This window comes from Microtus ochrogaster, linkage group LG3, assembly GCF_000317375.1.
Source record: "Microtus ochrogaster isolate Prairie Vole_2 linkage group LG3, MicOch1.0, whole genome shotgun sequence".
In the NCBI taxonomy this organism is placed as follows: Eukaryota; Metazoa; Chordata; class Mammalia; order Rodentia; family Cricetidae; genus Microtus; species Microtus ochrogaster.
In genome coordinates this window covers 21,113,102-21,131,219 of record NC_022029.1, presented here as the reverse complement: position 1 = coordinate 21,131,219, position 18,118 = coordinate 21,113,102, and the positions used below count along the sequence as shown (strand labels likewise).

Here is an 18,118-nt window from a genome sequence, read left to right as displayed (position 1 = left end):
TCAAATCTCCTATTTCAAAAGAAGGAGCAGAAGTATGCTTAAATTTTGTAACCTTTGGTCAGGGTGGAGTAGATCCATGTCTATAGGTCACCTTAATGTCCAAAACACCAAGTAACCATACCCTAGGTCAGAATATCTTGTTTTGTGGCCAAACGTGTTATCAACAACTTTGAGAGAGCAAAAATAAACTCAAACTCTCTGATCTTCAGACAAGGTGGAACAGGCTCACATTTTTGGGTCTTCACAATCCACAATGCTGCAAATTACAGAAGTTTGTGCTTTTCATGACAAAAATAGTATTTCACTGTTTAATGTATCATATTTTCTATATTCATTGATCCATCAATGGATTCTAGATTAATTTCATATGTTGGCTGTCATCTGGGAGGAGGCTGTTGCTTTGTTTTAACACAATGAGTTCAGTTTTTTTGGGGGGGGGTTGCTCAGTAGAATTGTTAAATCACATGGTAATTCTACTTCTTATACTTTAGCAACACCAACCTATTTTCTATAATAGTTGTACTAATTTGCATCCTAGCCAATAGTATGTATAAATTCCTGTCTTCATGTCTTTGCCAGCACTCGTCATTTAAAAAGATTGCTGTTACTATTATTATTATTATTATTATTATTATTATTATTATTATTATTATTGTAATGCTTGTGTTTGTGTGCACACGCATGTGTGTATGCATAGAGGTGCATAATACTGTGTACATTTGGAAATCAGAGAAAGCTTTGTTGAGTTAGTTTCTCATTCCACTTTTATGTGGTTTCTGGGGATCAAACTCAGGTCGTCGGGTTTGTGCTTTTACCCCATGAGCCATCACAAACCATCTAATTGTTATTCTCACTCAGTCTTTGTTTTTAGACTGTGTAGCCCAGGCTGGCCTTGATGTCCTGGAGAGCTTCACCCTGTCTCCCAAATGCTGGGATCAAAGGCATGTACCTGGTCATCTTTAAATTTTTCTGTTAATTACCATTCTAAATGGAGTGAAGTGGCCCCTTCAATTTTGATTTTGATGTAAAATTTCTAGTAACTATAAAATTTCCATAGCCCCTTTTGCATTTTATTTGTAATTTTATTCTATGGTAGGTTTTGCCTTTAAAGTGTTAGAGACTTGCTTTATGAATGAAAGGGTGATCTGTCTTGAAGAATATTTAACTTGAGTTAATGAGAACAATTACATGATTCAGCACTGGACAGTGTTCTAGAGGGGAATCCCCCAAGGCTGAGAATCTGATAAGTCAACTCTGGGTTGCATTCTTTATATGGCCCCTGGGTCCTTTCCTGTCTTCTATTGGTCTTGTAGAGATAATCACCTCCATTCTTTCCTGCCATTTCTTCTCAAAATCTCTTCTAGAAACAATAAGTATGATCTTAGCGAGTCTACTTCCCCATTTCAGTCTGCCTTTTCTGTCTGTCTTTTTGGGTGCATATGTGTATAGATTTGTTATGTCCTCTTGTTGAAGTCATTATATCACTATGTTAGTAATAGCTTCATCATTATTACAGTTTTTAAGACTGTGTCTTTGGGGTGTATCATCCAAGATATAAGCTTTTCCTGTTCCTCTGTGTTTCTGTTAGTGTGTAGCTTGTTTTCTGTCCAGTCACTTTCAGTCAACTTGCCTTTAGTATCTGTCTTAGTTTGGGTTTCTATTACTATGAAGAGACTCCTTGACTACTGCAACTCTTACAGAGCAAAACGTTTAATTGCGGTGGCTGACAGTTCAGAGATTTAGTCCATTATCATCATGGTGGGACATGGTATCATGCAGACAGACACAGTGCTGGAGAATTTGAAAGAAGTTCTACATCTTAATCTGCAGGCAGCAGAAGAAAACTGTGTTATGCTTGAGCATATATGAGACCTCAAAGCCTGCCCAGTGACACACTTTCTTCAACAAGGCCACATCTTCTCCAACAAGGCCACATGTCCCAATAGTGCCACTCCCTATGGCCAAGCATCCAAACACTTGAGCCTATGGGGGCCATACCTATTCAAACTACCATAGTATTAAGTTGAACTTCATGTAAGCATTATATAGTTAGGCTATGTTAATCTTACACCTTTTGCCAGTCTGTATCTATCACTTTATTTATTTATTAGTATTTTACAGTTAAGATGTTGTTAGATATCCCAGGCTGACCTTGAGCTAACTATGAAGCCTGGAATATCCTCAGATTTCAATCTTCTTGTGTCTGCCTTCTAAGAACTGAGATTATAGGCATGTACCGCTATGCTTAGTAGCCAACCTACACATTTAACCTGAGAGCATAATTCACTTAACATTTGAGACTTGATTCCTGATATGTAGTGGCCTACCCTTGTCATAATAGTAATAGTTGTCAATCACCTTTGTTCTTCCTATGGCTTCATTGTCTGTGTATAGCCTGGTGTTTTTTGATTTTGTTTTAATTTCCTTCTTCCTTTCATGTATCTGCTTTAGCAGTGCATTCCATATTTTCACAATGGCAACTACCATCCATTCATGTCTAGACATAGAATTCACTTAGACATCCCCTTAATGCTGGCCTAGTGGCAGTGAGTTTTCTTAGCTTCCCTTGCTTGAGGAAAAAAGCTTTCTCCTTCATGTCCAGAGAGTAGCTGTGCTGGGCCAAGATCTTAATGGTTCACTTCCCTTTCTTTTAATACCCTAGATATACTATTTCATTCTCTTCTGGAACAGACAGTCTAAGAAACCTTCTGGTATACTGATCAGTCCCCAGTGTTTAGTTGCTGTAATAACATAACCTGACAGAAGCCACTTAAGAGGGAAAGGCTTTATTCTGCACACAGATGCAGTACACAGTTCGTTGTGGTGGGAAAGAGAAACATACAGGAACTAGAAAGTGTCTGGTCTCATTCATCCACAATTAGGAACAGAGTGAGGAATGCTTGTGCACAGTTCACCTCTTTCTATGAAGTCTGGGACTCAAGGCCAGGGAACCTTCTATGATGAGTCTAGTGAACATAATCTTCCCAAACATCACCAGAGGCTAAGTAATCTCACACAGGTGTGCTTGAAGGCCCATCCTCTAGGTGATTCTAGCACATGTCAGTTTGAAAAGATGAACAACTACACCTACTATGTGATCTGATTTTAGAATTCTCTCTTTTTTGATTTTGGAGAGGACCTCTTTGATTTGAATCTAATTGATATTCTGTGAGTGTCATGGATCTGGGTGCCCATCTCACTCCCTCAAGACTTGGGAAGTTTTCTGTTATCATTTCATTAAATTGATGTGAGATTCCCCTCTGTATGCTGTGAATATGTTTTATTACAATTTGTTAATAAAGAACTTCCTTAAGATTTATTGTTTTTGGAAAGGAGGTTTGTAAATTTTCTCCTTGGGGTTTTTGTTACTGAAGAATCACTAGTTTGCATCACTCTTTGATATTTCATATTTCTGTGCACCTGGATTGATACCTCTGCATTTAGGATTCCAGTTGTCTTTCTCATTCTTTATTCTTTTTTCCCCTAGAGAGACTTTTATTCTGTATATGGACATGTGTTACTGTGTTGGCTATGTATGGTGTGCTTTGATTTTTAATGGGTGTTATGATGTTTTGTTTTTTTACTATACTAAACTATATCATATAACATACTATATCAGTGATGTGTATTTGCTATAGGTCTATTTGCTATTAGTGGTCTAGGCTATAGGTGTTTGTCACTACAGTTCTTTGGTATGGTTTTTATGGGGTTGGGGTGAGGTTGCCATCTGATTGGTTGCTGGGCTAGCTGTGGGTGCTCCTGCAGGGAGAATGAGTGTATATATACATGTATGAACTTATCAAAGAATAAGTAAAATAATTTAAAACATTATTACATAAGTGAAAATATATTTTGTGGCTTTCATACTAATGTAAGCTGAATTTGAATCATCCCTCCCCTTCCTCCTCCAACTCCTCCACTGTCCCCTCTCTAATTAATAGCCTCTTCTTCTATGTATATAATTATCTACTATTGTTGAGCTATTTGTGTGAGTTTAGGATTTCAGTCTCATCCCTGAAATACAACACCACCAACAAAAGGAACAAAAACAAAAGCTAAACATGGTTCTCCCTCACATAGCAGTATTGACTGCCTGTGGTACCTCATTTAGGACTGGGTCCTTGTTGTGAGTTGACTGATGTAGTTTTTGTACATCCTGTGCAGACATCCATGCTGTTGAGAGTTCATGGGAATAATATTGTTGTTCTGTACAAAAGAAACTATTGTAAAGTAGTTGTTTTGGTCCTTAGGATCTTATGCACAGTCCACTCCCTTTTCTGCTATGTTCCCCGAGTCTTATGTAAAGGAGTTATAAATATCTCCTTTAGAGTTTGGCATCACTTTCTCTCCACATTCGACAGGTGCTGGCTCTAATAGTTTTCATCTATTGCAGAAAGAAGATTCCTTGATAAGATGTGGTATGCACTTACCTATAGTTATATGGGTGAGTATTTCGCAGCCTGCAGTTGGAAACAGTCTTACTTTAGAAAAACAGTAGTAGTAGGCTCTCCTCTAGGGTTTATTATATATCCCAGGCATGAATTTCCTCTAACTGAGTGGGCTTTAAGTTTAATTAGACAGCTATTGGTTACCCTTTAATACAATTCCCACTAGTGCGTCATTGAGGATATGGTTCTGCTCTAACTTGTAAGCATTTCAGTGGGTAGGACAATTGATACTTTTTCTCCATTGGCCACATGAATGGCACATCCCAACACTATGAGAGCTCCCAGGGAGGAAATTTTTATACCCATTCCAGCTTGATTCTTTCAAATGTGTAACCAAAATGTGTGCTATCTCCAGCAATAGGGTGTCACCTTCATGTTTTGGTAGGTGATCAAGAGCAATGCCAATAGCCTATACTGTTTTGGATGTCTCTTGGACACCACTGAGTAACAACTTGAATGGAGGCATTACCTTCTGAAGCACCGTGCTTCTCTTAGATAGTCCTTAGCTTCTATGGTATTCATTATCCTGCCATGTAAGGGTAACTGCATTGAAAATATCACCTGTCTGTCTGTCGTTTTTCTGCCTACCTGTGTGTCTATCTCCGTGTTTTATGTACATTTGAAGTACTCATTAAAAATAAAGGATACCAAAACTTACAGACATTGTTATCTTAAACTCAACCTCTGAGGCTAACCCAAAGAATATTGTTCTCAATAGGTTTATATGTGCTCACCCAGTGTTTATTTGTAACTAAAAACAACAAAGATAAATTATATTTAATGATCTTTAAGCAATATTAATCTGCTATGACTTTGCACTATCTATGGTGATGGAATCAGCTACTTCCCTGTCTGGTAATAAGTTGGTATCTGAGACTTCAAGCTGCCAAACACAAGAAGAAACCAATGGCAAAAGAGTCCTTGTGCTGCCTAGTTCCATAAGGAATGTGTCATTGGCTATGGTTGTGTCATTTAATGGAGTTTTCACTAAAACATCTGCACTCAACTATGGTGTTTATTTGACATAACATTTCTTTTTTTTTAAGTAAAGTTTGGTTTATTACTTTTCTCAAAACAAATACATGGCAAAACAATAATAACAGGCTCAGTTGTTACTATGGAAAAAACGAAGAAAGAAACTGTAATTCTCCCTTTTCTCTCATCATTTCTTTAGATAACTGGTCACTTTAAAAACTTTCTCTTTACCCTTTGGCATTTATATAAATCATCTTGAGGACTAAAATGACCATTGTCAGCTTTATGGCTTAGGAATGGCATTCTCAATGGCCTGGGAGCCAGGTCTCTGAAGTGTACATATCAAGAATATCAAGAGAGATGTGGTACATTCTCCACGTAGTTTAACCAGCACCTGCTATTAGGATCCAAGTTTTTGGGAGGCAATCATTAATCAAGAAAATGTCCCACAGACTTCCAACAGACCAGCTGATGGGGACATTTCCTCAATTTAAGTTTCCCATTTCTCTCATGTGTCAAGTTGACAGATAATCAGGGTAACTGGTCTATCAAGGATTGATAGCCCAGTCTTCTTGAATGGTATGCAAGAGCCCAAGCTCTGACTGGAATAATTCTGGTGACAGGATTTTGCAGTCAAAAGTCTTAGAAAGTATAATCACTTTCCAGAAGACACCCCTCCACAAATATCCCTTAAATACTTATGGCCAACTTTCAGCTTGAACTAGAGCGTACTATTTGGTCGCTCATTATTAGTTCAGCTCTAGACACAAACACACAACCACTAAGATTCAAAGGTTTCCCAGACCCTCAGGGCTAGTCTCAGTTGTGGTCAGCAGAAGTCTATTTTGGAGATGCTAAGGCTGATGCAAGGCCCATTTCGTTCTGTATTTGAGGAGACTCCGGACACCCTTGTCAAAGGCAGAGATGGTGTGAGGAGGGCTGGTGTGGCCACAGTCTCATCCGCAGGGCGGAAGGCTGGGGGGGTGGGGGGAAGGGGCTTGGGCTTTGGGGCTCCCAGCTGCCACTACCAACTTTGGGCCAATCAGCATGTCCCGGTGTCCCGGGCGCCCCGCCGCTCCGGCCGCGCCTGCCCGGGCCAAGGAGGGGCCAGGCCGCGGGGAGCGGAGCAGGGAGGTGGGGATTCTGGGAGCAGAGCTCATTTCCTCCTCCCGGCCGCCCCTGGCCCGCACCCCATCTCCACGTGCGGCGCCCGGGGCGCGCGGCCGAGCGGCGGAGGATGCTGGGCATGTACGTACCAGACAGGTTCGCCCTGAAGTCGTCCCGGGTCCAGGACGGGATGGGGCTCTACACGGCCCGCCGCGTGCGCAAGGTGGGTGAGCGGCCCGCGCAGGCCGCGCCACGTCCCAGGGCCTGCGGGGAGTGCGGGCCTGCAGGGAGCGGGCGTTTTGGTCGCCTTGCGCGGCTGCAGCGTGAGGCTCGCCCGGGCCGCCGTTTCCCGGAGCCCCGCGCCAGGCGGCCTCTGCCTTCATAACAGTCGGTGTGGTCTTACCCCTCACTTCATGTGCAGATGGGCCCCGGGCAGCCTTGGAGCACAGTACAGGCCCAGGAATCTCAGAGAGGAGGTCTTTCGCACTGCCACCCTGGGGTGATAATCTGAATCTTCGGCCTATTTTCTTTGCGCTTTTTTAAATTTTCTTTTTGACATTGGTTCATCTTCCAGAGCTGCAGAGGCGTGCGATTAGGGCAAGCACAGGCTGCCCCTGTGTGATGACGCACCACAGATGTTGCAGAGATGTAGAAGACAGGATACTAAGCATTCCGAAACTTGACTTACAACCTTAGAACTTGGTGGCTTGAGCTATGGTGGGTTAGCAGGTGTGAACCAGAGGAGGCAGGACGGAAGCACTTCGAGTAAGCAGGGTCAAGGTTCACTGAGCAGGGCCCATGCTTGGTACTTTATCCATATGTGTCATTTGCCTTTACCAGCTCAGCACACTCTGGAGCCAATTCTTAGTGCTCATTTAAAGGTGAGCAGAAGATCTCTAAAGTGGGACATCCTGCCGAGCTAATGCATTAGACTTCAAACCCATGGTTTCTGAATAGAAAGTGTACGGCCTTTTTAGAACACTCTGTTATGGAACAACATGCCTTATAACCCTGCCCCTGACACCTTCCCAGCTTCTCCCCCACCCCCTCTCCCCTGCTGTCCAGGCTTTGCTTTGATACTTAGGAAAACAGAGGTTCAGAGGATACCTATGGAGACCCCAGTCTCCGCCTCTGACACTAAGAGCAAAGACTAGTAGACAGTGCTGGGTTCACAGCCTGACCCACAAAAAGTTTCCAGAGCCCGATGGAAAAAAACCAAAAACAAATATTAACATTTTATCGGTGGCTGTTTGGGAGGGTGTTCAAATGTAAACACACAAAACACAGGAGTTAATACTTCATTTAATTTTGCAGTGGGTTGGAGAGATGTTGCCAAATGACCAAATGTTAAAATCAACAGTCTTCAAAGCCAAATACACCCATCATCAAATGACTCCCTTGTACTGTTGACAGTCTACTTCTGTTTTAGTCTTACAGTCTGAAAAACTCCCAAGTGGACATTTCTTTAAGGTTTCTGTTATGACTATAATTAGGAACCGCTTCTTGCTCATGAATAGTAGGACACAAGTCATTTGTTCAAAAGTAAGAGTTATTTCATAGTCCTTGTCTTTATTACACAGGTCTTTTTCAGTAGCTGGATGGTGCCTTTGCTTTTGATGTTTCTGTGTGTTGGTGGAGTACCGCTTGGTGTGGCATGGAATATCTTGAGTCATAATAAGGCAGCGTCGGTAGGCACTCATCTTATGCAGCTAATGGAACTTTTACTGAACGCAGACTTTTCACCTAGGTGAAAGTCCTTTAGCATGCTGACCACGCAGAACACTGCTTACAGTAATCTAGACTACTTTTGACAGAGTTGTCATTCTAAGATATCTAATCACAATGGTCACTGATGACTTGTAGTCGACTTCCGCTTTTTCCTCCCATAAATACGGGGGACAAAACTGAAGCCACCCAACAGATTTTAGCTGACTTGTAAGATCAGTCTGAATGTTCTTACATGCCTTTCCCGTTTCACTGTGTCTCAACTTTTATTTTCCCAGTCACTCATGTAAGTCTTACCTGACCACACATATTTCAGGAGGTCTGAGAAGGTAACAGCCGTGATTGGAGCTGTGTTAAGGACCGCCTTTAAAAATGCACATGTTCTTCTAAACAGATTTTGGGATTTCCCATGTGGGATCATGTGTTGACAATTATAGACGTATCATACTTTATAGCAGGTGTGCTTGTGTAATATGCCTGTTTTACAACATAATTGAATTTCAAGTTATCTGTGGATTTAAAGTTTAGAGACTAGAGTCCAGTATTGGTTTGGGGAAATCTTTCAAGAAATGTCTTATTTGTACATTCCACCGATATATTTGGAATTCCTTTTGCAAAGAGACCTCATACTTCTCTAGACTCACCCCTTTGTGAAGCATTTCCTTCCTTCACAATGACTAATTGGAGTGAGTTTCATCATGTCCTGGCCCTGTAATGATACACCCCTTGCAAATGTACTGATCAGTGTTTTACTTTGTTTGCAGGTAGCATTGATTCTTGATTATTTAACAGTTATACATTAAAGCTTGGGTGTGTTCCTTTAACCTGGGGAAGAGAAACTGTGTTTTGAAGTAGGAAAGAGTAGATACTAATTAATTCCAAACAATGACATTTTAAAGAACGTCATACGTGCTCTAGTTGACACATTATCGTGGTAAAAGTGAGCACACCCGAATTGGTACATTATCCTGGTAAAGGTGAGCACACGCTAGTCAACACGTTATCCTGGGAAAGGTGAGCTCACCTGAGGCCTAGAGATGTACAGCTGCCTCTCAGGTTCCCATGCCTCCCACTGTACCAGCTGTCAACTCTCTGTTTTTCATAAGTCAGACACTTTTTTTCTGATGAAAAATGTTAATGAAAGTAATTTTAATGCCCAGTTTGTAAAAATTGAATGAAAATTTAAAAAGTAAAGTTGAAAGTGTGCAGTTTAGAAGAAAATACATGATAATCAAAACCAAACTAACCAACCAAACAAAAACAACAACAAAAAAACCCAGAGAAAAAAGAGAAGCAAGCAGAAGAATGATTCCCATGTTCATATAGAAAGATTAGATTTTGTGTAATAATGTATTTTGTTAATTAGTTTTAGAAGGTGACCCCTTTAAGACCAAAGGATTTTTATCTGGCTGAAACTGCCAGGTGATGTGTATTTCATTTTCTGATGGCTGATGGTAACTCACTGGTCTGGAAATAGAGTCACTGCAGTGACACTGTCTCCCTGTTTATACAGTCAGGTCTCGCCATGGGGACCCATCAGGGCCTTATGTTTACTGCTCTTACGGATTTTTCAAGGTACAGCATAGCTCAACTTAAACTGACATTTTCTAAACTTTCTATTTTGCTTTTTTGATGATAACAGCTACTAATAATTAAATGTTTTGTTTATAATTTAGTAGAGTTTAACTAACGAAATATTTATGAAGCTGTTGCAATAGGAACTGTCCTTGCCACTGAAGACAGAGATAGCAGTCAAGAATGCTTTTCTCAGTCCTTACTCAGGCCATGTGGCAAACCGTGCTTTGTAGGTGACGGAACTGATGCTGGGGAAAGCTCTGTCCCATACTAATGTTCACAGAATGTGAACTCAGGTCCTGCTATACATGAATTGAAATTTGAAATGTTCCAAAATTGTATCATTTTGAGTCTGCATGATACCACAGATGGAACATACTACATAGAGCCAGGCATACTAATGGTTGCATGAAATTATCTTCAGTAGTCCTCATTGTCCGCTATGTTCAGCGAGTCCGGTTTTATCCCAGGCTTTTTCAGACCCAGGCCAACTGGCCTTAGTGGGTTCCCAATAGAACATCCCCATTGTCTCAGTGTGTGGGTGCACCCCTCGCGGTCCCGAGTTCCTTGCTCGTGCTCTCTCTCCTTCTGCTCCTGATTTGGACATTGAGATTTCTGTCCGGTGCTCCAATGTGGGTCTCTGTCTCTGTCTCCTTTCCTCGCCTAATGAAGCTTAATAAAACCGGACTCTCTGAACATAGTGTACAATGAGGACAACTGAGAACTCAAGAACAATGGCAATGGGTTTTTGATCCTACTGCACGTACTGGCTTTGTGGGAGCCTAGGCAGTTTGGATGCTCACCTTACTAGACCTGGATGGAGATGGGGGTTCCTTGGACTTCCCATAGGGCAGGGAACCCTGATGGCTCTTTGGGCTGACGAGGGAGGGGGACTTCATTGGGGGAGGGGGAGGGAAATGGGAGGCGGTGGCGGGGAAGAGACAGAAATCTTTAATAAATAAATAAATAAATTTAAAAAAAGAATAAAAAAATAAATGTAGGAATTGAGAGTTATATATTTTCTTTTCAATGCTTCTTTTTAATTTGTTCTGGCAGTTTTGGTATGCTTCATATTCATTTATTTCTGAGAATTTAAAAAATATTCCTTCTTGATTTTTTCTTTGATGTGTTTTATTGCATTGTAAATTTAAAAAAAATGAAAAAAAAATTATCTTCAGACAATGTGTAAAGTGTATATGAAACATATGAATTCTCTATTTCGATTTGGGTTTTATCTCAACTTATTTATATATTTATCTGTTTATATGTCTGTAGCTACGTAGTAACCTTCCCTCAAATCTGGAAACTAGAACACTTTTGGCTTTTCACAGTTAAGATCAGGAATACTCAATGTGTACTCTTTCTATCAAAGAGGTGTTTTTTCCCCCCGTAATCATAAAATGTTAAGTTTACAAATGCAGATTCAAATACACTCAAAAACAAAGATTATTTAAAAAAAATAGGAAGAGAATATGTGCAGTCAGTCCTGAACTTTTCTCGGTCAGCAATAGCCCTGTAGGTAGTTTTGCTATTTTGAGTTTTGATAATATAATTATTTCATCAGTGGTCTTTTTTACTAGACCATGTTAATTGTGTAAAATAATGGGTTTTAATGTGTTTTTTTCCCATCAATGGATACCATATTCTTGGACCTTACTCAATCTCCTGGCTCTTTCTAGTCCCCCATCTTCCCCAAGTGATCTTCTTTCATTTTCCCAAATAAATCTGCCTCTACTTCAATGTCTTAGTTTTTTAAATCTATATTTGGCATATTAGAGAAAGCATATGATGCTCATCTTTCTGGGTTTGTCTTGTTTTGTGCAGCACGATGGTCTCCACTTCCATTGATTTGCCTACAGGTTGCATAATTTAAATGTGCATGACTGAATGAAACTCCATTGTGTATTACGTGTATAGTTACTTAATTAACTAATATGTGATTTTCTTCTGTGCATCTGTTTATGGGTACCCAGGCTGATGCTTTAACTTGACTACTGTGAACAGCTCTTTTATGGTGGTTGAGTAGTTCCATATTGCAGTTGTGCATTAATATTTGTTTCTGCCTTATTCTTCACAGTCATTCAAGCACTCTAGTCTCACTGTAGGCTGAGAGCTGTACTAGATACTTAGCTAGAGTAGTAAAGAAAATGGTTGTCCTGGCTCTTGTGGAGCTTGCGTTGTCTAGTCGTTAAATTGTATACTATGTTAGAACATGATAAGTACTATAGAGAAAACAGTAGGGCTAGGTGTAGTTGGCTGGTACGTAAGTGAAAAATGATAGGAATTAGGTAGCCTAGTAATTTCAACTAAAGTGAGATTTGAGCAATGTTTTGAAGAATGGTAGGAAAACAGCCAAATATATTTCCAGGAGAAGAACATTCTGGCCAAAGGAGCAAGCCAGTCCAAAGTCCCGAGACAGGCAGGCTTGCTTTGCCTATTGGTTTCCAAGGAGACCAGTAGGCATTCCAGAACTGAGCCAGAGGTAAGTCTTAAAATACCTCAAGGATAGAGGGCTTAACAAAGGGAGGGTACTTGGAGGAGAATCATATTCCCTAGAGCATTTTGTGCAACTGAAGACTGGCATTAATCTGATCATGTTGGAGACCTACAGAGGTATGTCATGTGTATCCAGGATTACTCTGACTGCAGCATTAAGCATAGTCTGTTACGGAAAAACTGTGTAAACAGAGACTTCCCAGGATTTTCTTTCTGTGATCCATGGGAGGCAATGAGGTTCAGACTAAGTGCCAAATTTGAAGGCAGAGGGGACAGGGCATGGTAGAATGTCAATGAACAAGAATGATCAAGGCAGTTTCCAGGGTCTTAGCCTGAAATCCTGAAAGGATTGAATTGTTAGTCAGTAATTGACATAGGGAGTTTGCGTGGATCAAGTTTGAAGAGACGGATGGTTGTGAAGCAGCAAATGCTCAACCTCAAGTTTGTATTTAGGGTGCCTGTTAGATAACTGGGGCATGTCACGCATCAAGATAAAACATATACTCACACTTCCTTCCCCCATCTTTATTTTGTCATATATTTTATTTTATATGTAAACTTTACAGTTTAAATTTTTTTCTTTGGCTCACCAATTATATTTTAAACAGTAAAAATAAACATTTGTGATTGATATTTATAGTTTTGGTTTTTCTTTGTTTTGAGGATAAAACATCATGAACAAAATCAACTTATGGAAAGAATCTATTTTGGCCTACAGTTCCAAAGATAGAGTCCATAATGGTGGCAGGCAACCCGAGCAGGAGACTTAGAGACACACACAGAAAGCAGAGAAAGTAAACTGGAAGTGGAATAAGACTATATATTCTCATGTACTTTCTAGAGCATATCTACACCTTTTATAGGATCTGACACTTCCTCAAACAGTGCCATTAGCTGGAGACCATGTGTTCAAATACCAAGCCTATAGGTGATATTTTTAATTCAAACTATCACATTCCACTCCCTGGCCATATAGGCTCATGCCCATCTCATGATGCAAAACACATTTAACTCATTGTTAGATTTCGTATATTATTAACAGTCTCAACATTGTTCAACAAGCACAAAGCCTCAAGTTTCTTCTGAATCTCAAAGCATCTTCTTAAGTGTGGATACCTGCTAAATGAAAAAAGTTACATATGTCCAACATACAACATCAGAGAATATAAGTTCCTATCATAAAAAAGAATAATTAGGGTATAATGAGATAACACTGGACCAAAACAAGACCAAAATGCAGCAGAGCAAACACCAAATCCTGTAGCTCCACTGCCTAAGACTTCAGTTTCAAAGGGGTTAGATGGCTCCATCCCCTCAAGCTCTGCTGCCTGCAATATACATCTCTTTTTGGGCTGGTTCCACTCCCTGTGTGTAGCTCTTGGTAGATATCTCATGGCTCTATCATTGACAACATGTTATCTCTATAGAAACTCAGGCTTAACCTTCATGCCTTTATGCAATGGCATCGTAGGGCCCCCTGTGTTCTCAGGACCTTCTTGAAGTGGTTTTACCCTTGTTATACATCACCTAGTCTTAGCAGCTCTTTGAAACCACAGAGGTAGAATCCCTGACTCCTTACTCTTGCATTTTGTATATCTCCAAAGCCATTCCTCCATAGATAACCATGCCATGTCGGGTTGCCTGTGTGACACTAGCCCTCCCCTTAAGCCTTCTGTTAGTAGTAGCTGTGATATGTTGAAGCAGTTGCTTTCTGGGAATAAGCAACCTTTTAGTCCTTTCCCTTTCACCAATTAGAGACTCAATTGGATGGGGTCTTGACCTGAGGCCATCTTTCTCTTCTAATGTAGAGCAAGTCTCTCCTCAATGGTCCTAATCTCTTTTAACATCTATAGCCTCTTTTCCAGCACATGCAGTGGGCACCATAAATCTTCCTAGGGCTATTTTTTCCCTCTAAGCTCTATTTGGTATTCTTCTTCTCTACTTGATCTTTTCATTGGAGACTTGAATAAGCATGACCAGTAATAATCATGCCACCGACTCATTATTCATTAGCATACTGTCTTGATATGCCCCCCACCAAATAATTAGTCCTTTCAAATTTAACCCTGGGCAAGTTTTCAGGGCATGGGCAGAGAGCATCCATATTCTTTACTAAAATATCAGAAATGGCCTCCAGTCAAGAGGTTTCAGAGGAAACCTCATGAGGCAGGCCACTCCTGTATGTATTACTCTAGTATCACCATCGTTCTCCATTACTAGAAGGTGTCCATCTCTGATCTCAGTGCTCAACTGCTATTCCAGCTCTTAAGTTCCAGAGTATTTATCCTAGTTCATTTTAATCAATGGACTTTTGCGGTTTTTCTTATTAAACCAGGTATGCAATATTCTGTTTGAATCTGTGTATGAAAGTTTCTCTCCTTATACCTTGAATTGTTTAAATGACTTTCAATGTTTTTTCTTTGTTTTTATATTTAGTGAACATTTTCTCAAGGTCTCATTTGATTGTTTATATTGGTTGGTGCTTTGTGTTTTACAGATAACATTCTAATTTAGCTGCTGGAAATCTTGCCAGCTCTATTGATTTATCTCTAAAGTTCAGAGAGTTTATTAGAGTTTGTCTAGGCTCTGATGCCACTTTGCCTGCAGTGAATTACTCTTACATCACCTAGCAAAAAGGTGTGACTCTGATGTCATCTAACATAGAAGTGAGTGCCTCCAAGTTCTCCTAATACAAATGAATTCCTCTGACATCACCTTACCTAGTATGGAGGTGACTCTGATTTCATGATACAAGAGTGAGTGCTGAGGTTGCCCAGCATGACAGTACCTCTGAAGTCACTTGGTGTGGTAATTAATGAGACCATTTGATTTACAGAGGCAGATTTATCTTCAGCTTTTGAAACTGTCTTCCAACCTACCTTTTAAATATCCTCTGAACTATATAGATTGGAGCTGCCCTTGAACTATTCTCCAGAAATCTTAATCTCACCTCTTTGTTTTCCTCTGAGATACGTCTTTAATTTGATTCCTCTTTCTCCCCATGTTTTAATACACTTTCTAAAAATATCCAATTGTGAAATCATGTTTTTTAATTATGAAACGTTTTCATTAATGGTGATGGGGAGATGGATGAATGGACAAAGTACTAGAAAAGTAGAATTCGGATCTTCAATGCCTGCATACAAAAGCTGGGGACGTTGCCATTCACTTGTCATCCAGAGTCCAGGAGACTGGGGATAGGGGTCCATGGACTAAGCAGGCAGTGGGACTAGACAAATTGGTGAGCTCTGGATTCCCTGAGAGACCTTCACTAAATAAAGTGGAAAGCAGTTGAGGAAGACACCCATTGTCAACCTCTGGCCTTCACAGACATGCACACACACGTATGTGCTCTCACACAGGTACGCCCACACACATAGGAATGTGCATACATACATGCACCTACACTACAAACCAATCCTCATTCAATTAAGTTTTTATTAAAAACGTCTTTTGAGTTTCTGTATTTCAACGTCTTTAAGTTTCATTAGAAAATCCATGCATAATCTTTTTATTTATTATAATTAGTTTTCTTGTTTGCTGTGTGGGATGGGGCAGGCCTTCAAGCATACAAAGTAGGTCCTCACTCACTAGCTGTATCTCTAGCCCTTAGTATTTCTGCAGCTGTGGGTTCCATCTGCAGACAAGTTGGTTTGCCTTTCTTTTCTTAACACCCTGACTTTGGTCTTATTTTTTTCAGTTTGATTTCACTCTGTCTAGCAAGTGGATCTTGTTCATTTAGACACTTTTTGTCCGTTCTGCAGGTGGCAGTAGGCTGTTGAGTCCCATCAGTCAACTCTTTGGCTTCCATGGACTTTCTTGCACATCATGGGCAGATGCCTACTGCATGTCTGACTTTGAAGTTCTTTTCCTAACTCTTTAGTTTCCAGTGACTGGCACAGGCCTTCTTACTACCTGTCTTCTTGCTTGTTAGCCTCATGCTGGTTCTGGTTCTTTCCAACTCTTGTTAGCCTCATGCTGGTTCTTTTCAACGTTACTGTTACACGTTGCTTGTAGATGCTTATACAGGCATTTTGCTGAGAAAATCAAGTGTGTAAGAAAGGGGAGCAGAAAAAAAATACACTGCTTTCTGCTGTGATATTTCTCTATACTTATGCCTATGTCTGTGTCTGTCTGTGTATCTGTGTATCATCTCTGTGTACCTCCACCATCCCATATTCACAACCCTGTACTGCTCCTTTCACTAGTATTTTATATGATACACTTACGGTGCAGAATGAAGAGTTATAGACACCATAGCATTTCTTCCCCTGATGCCTACAGTAGCAACTGTGAATAGTAGTTGTGCCTAGATTCCAGGTGGGGAGAAAGATATAATAATGGAGCCGTTGGATAGACTTTGCAGTTTAACTTCAATTCAATTAAGAACTTCTGAGATAGTCCCACAGGATGTCTTCATTTAGGTCATTAGTTCTCTCACCCAGGTAGATTTTTTTTTAACCTGGTTACATTAATATTCATAACAAGGCCAAAGTTTTAATAGTAAGGTGAACTGATTTAGGGGGCGTTTAGACTCTGTCTTACATTCACAAGGAGAGAAAATTGGGTGATCTTCCCATTGAACTGGAGGCATAATTATATTATAAAAGCATATTTGTGCACAGTACTTTAAAAGTGAGACATAATCATGTTCTAAAGGAGACTTTAAACTCCTGTGAAAAAACTATCATTAGTTCAGATATACATGCTTCAACTTCAGATTTGTTCTGAAGTTATAATTTACATCTTCTTCACATACGTGTTTATTTATGAACTAAATAATACACAGTACTTCAAATATTATTTTAATGTTTGACAAAACAGTAATTTCCAAATGCCTTTTGATACCAGCCCATATTCACTTTATTCCAGTTGCCTCTAATTTTATTTTTAATAACTGCTTATTTGTGAACCAAGATCTGATCAGGGACCACATACTCTTTCTGGATAATTTTTTAGGGTGAAAAGCTTACTTTCCAGCTCCAAAAAGCTGGACTTGGCCTACCACCCACAACACACCAAGTTACAGAGGGGTAATGGGAAAAAGCAGAGAGAGAAGATGGGCCACATTAGCAAGAGGAATGAGTAAGGGGTGTAAATGACACAAGGCTGTCTTGAGCTGCTGCTGTGGGGTTTAGGTTTAAACAGAGGGCAGGAAACATGCATAATGGTACCATCTTAGTGAGGTGTGGTCCTAAAGTTTGTTATTCTCTAGGTCTAATCTGTCCTGCAAGGTAGTTCTTTAGACTGTTACCTTGTGTGTCTGTTAATCCCTGAGGTGCATCCTCATCCAGAGACAGGTTTTGCTCTTCTTGGTGTTTAAAGTGAGTTGAGACAAAATTTAAGGACAATAGCGTCCCTATATGCTTTCTGCCAAAGAGAGTACAAACACAAAGCAAAGACAGGGAAGCTGGGCTTTCTTTATGGTTTTAGTTATCTTGGAAACCCAAGAGGGGAACAGGACTTTTTAGTAAAAACAGCTTCTCGGTGTCTTCTTCAATACTACAATGGTTGTATCTCTTCTATCACACACATACCTGGATAAACAGGTATGTAAAGTTGGAGGCCATCTTGGGGTACATGAGACTACATCTTAAAACACATGTACACACATGAACAAATATAATTGTCCCTTAATATTACATATGGCTTGATAAGTTTCCACACATTTACGGACCATACCTCACAACTGACACAGCAAGGTCAACACCTCACAGTCAGTACACCCAGAGTCTGCACCTGACAGTCAGTACACCAGAGTCCACACCTCACAGTCAGTACACCAGAGTCTG

The 18,118-nt window shown here is 40.2% G+C and overlaps 1 protein-coding gene across 1 annotated transcript in view; it reads left to right on the top strand.

Annotated features, from left to right (window-relative positions):
- Positions 1-6,507: 6,507 nt before the first annotated feature.
- The window catches only part of Prdm5 (PR/SET domain 5), a 157,530-nt gene continuing 145,919 nt past the window's right edge, over positions 6,508-18,118 (top strand). The window contains exon 1 of the mRNA XM_005360627.3: positions 6,508-6,753. Within this exon, the coding sequence (XP_005360684.1) occupies positions 6,661-6,753 (93 nt within the window). The 5' untranslated portion in view covers positions 6,508-6,660. The remainder of the gene's footprint in view (positions 6,754-18,118) is intronic.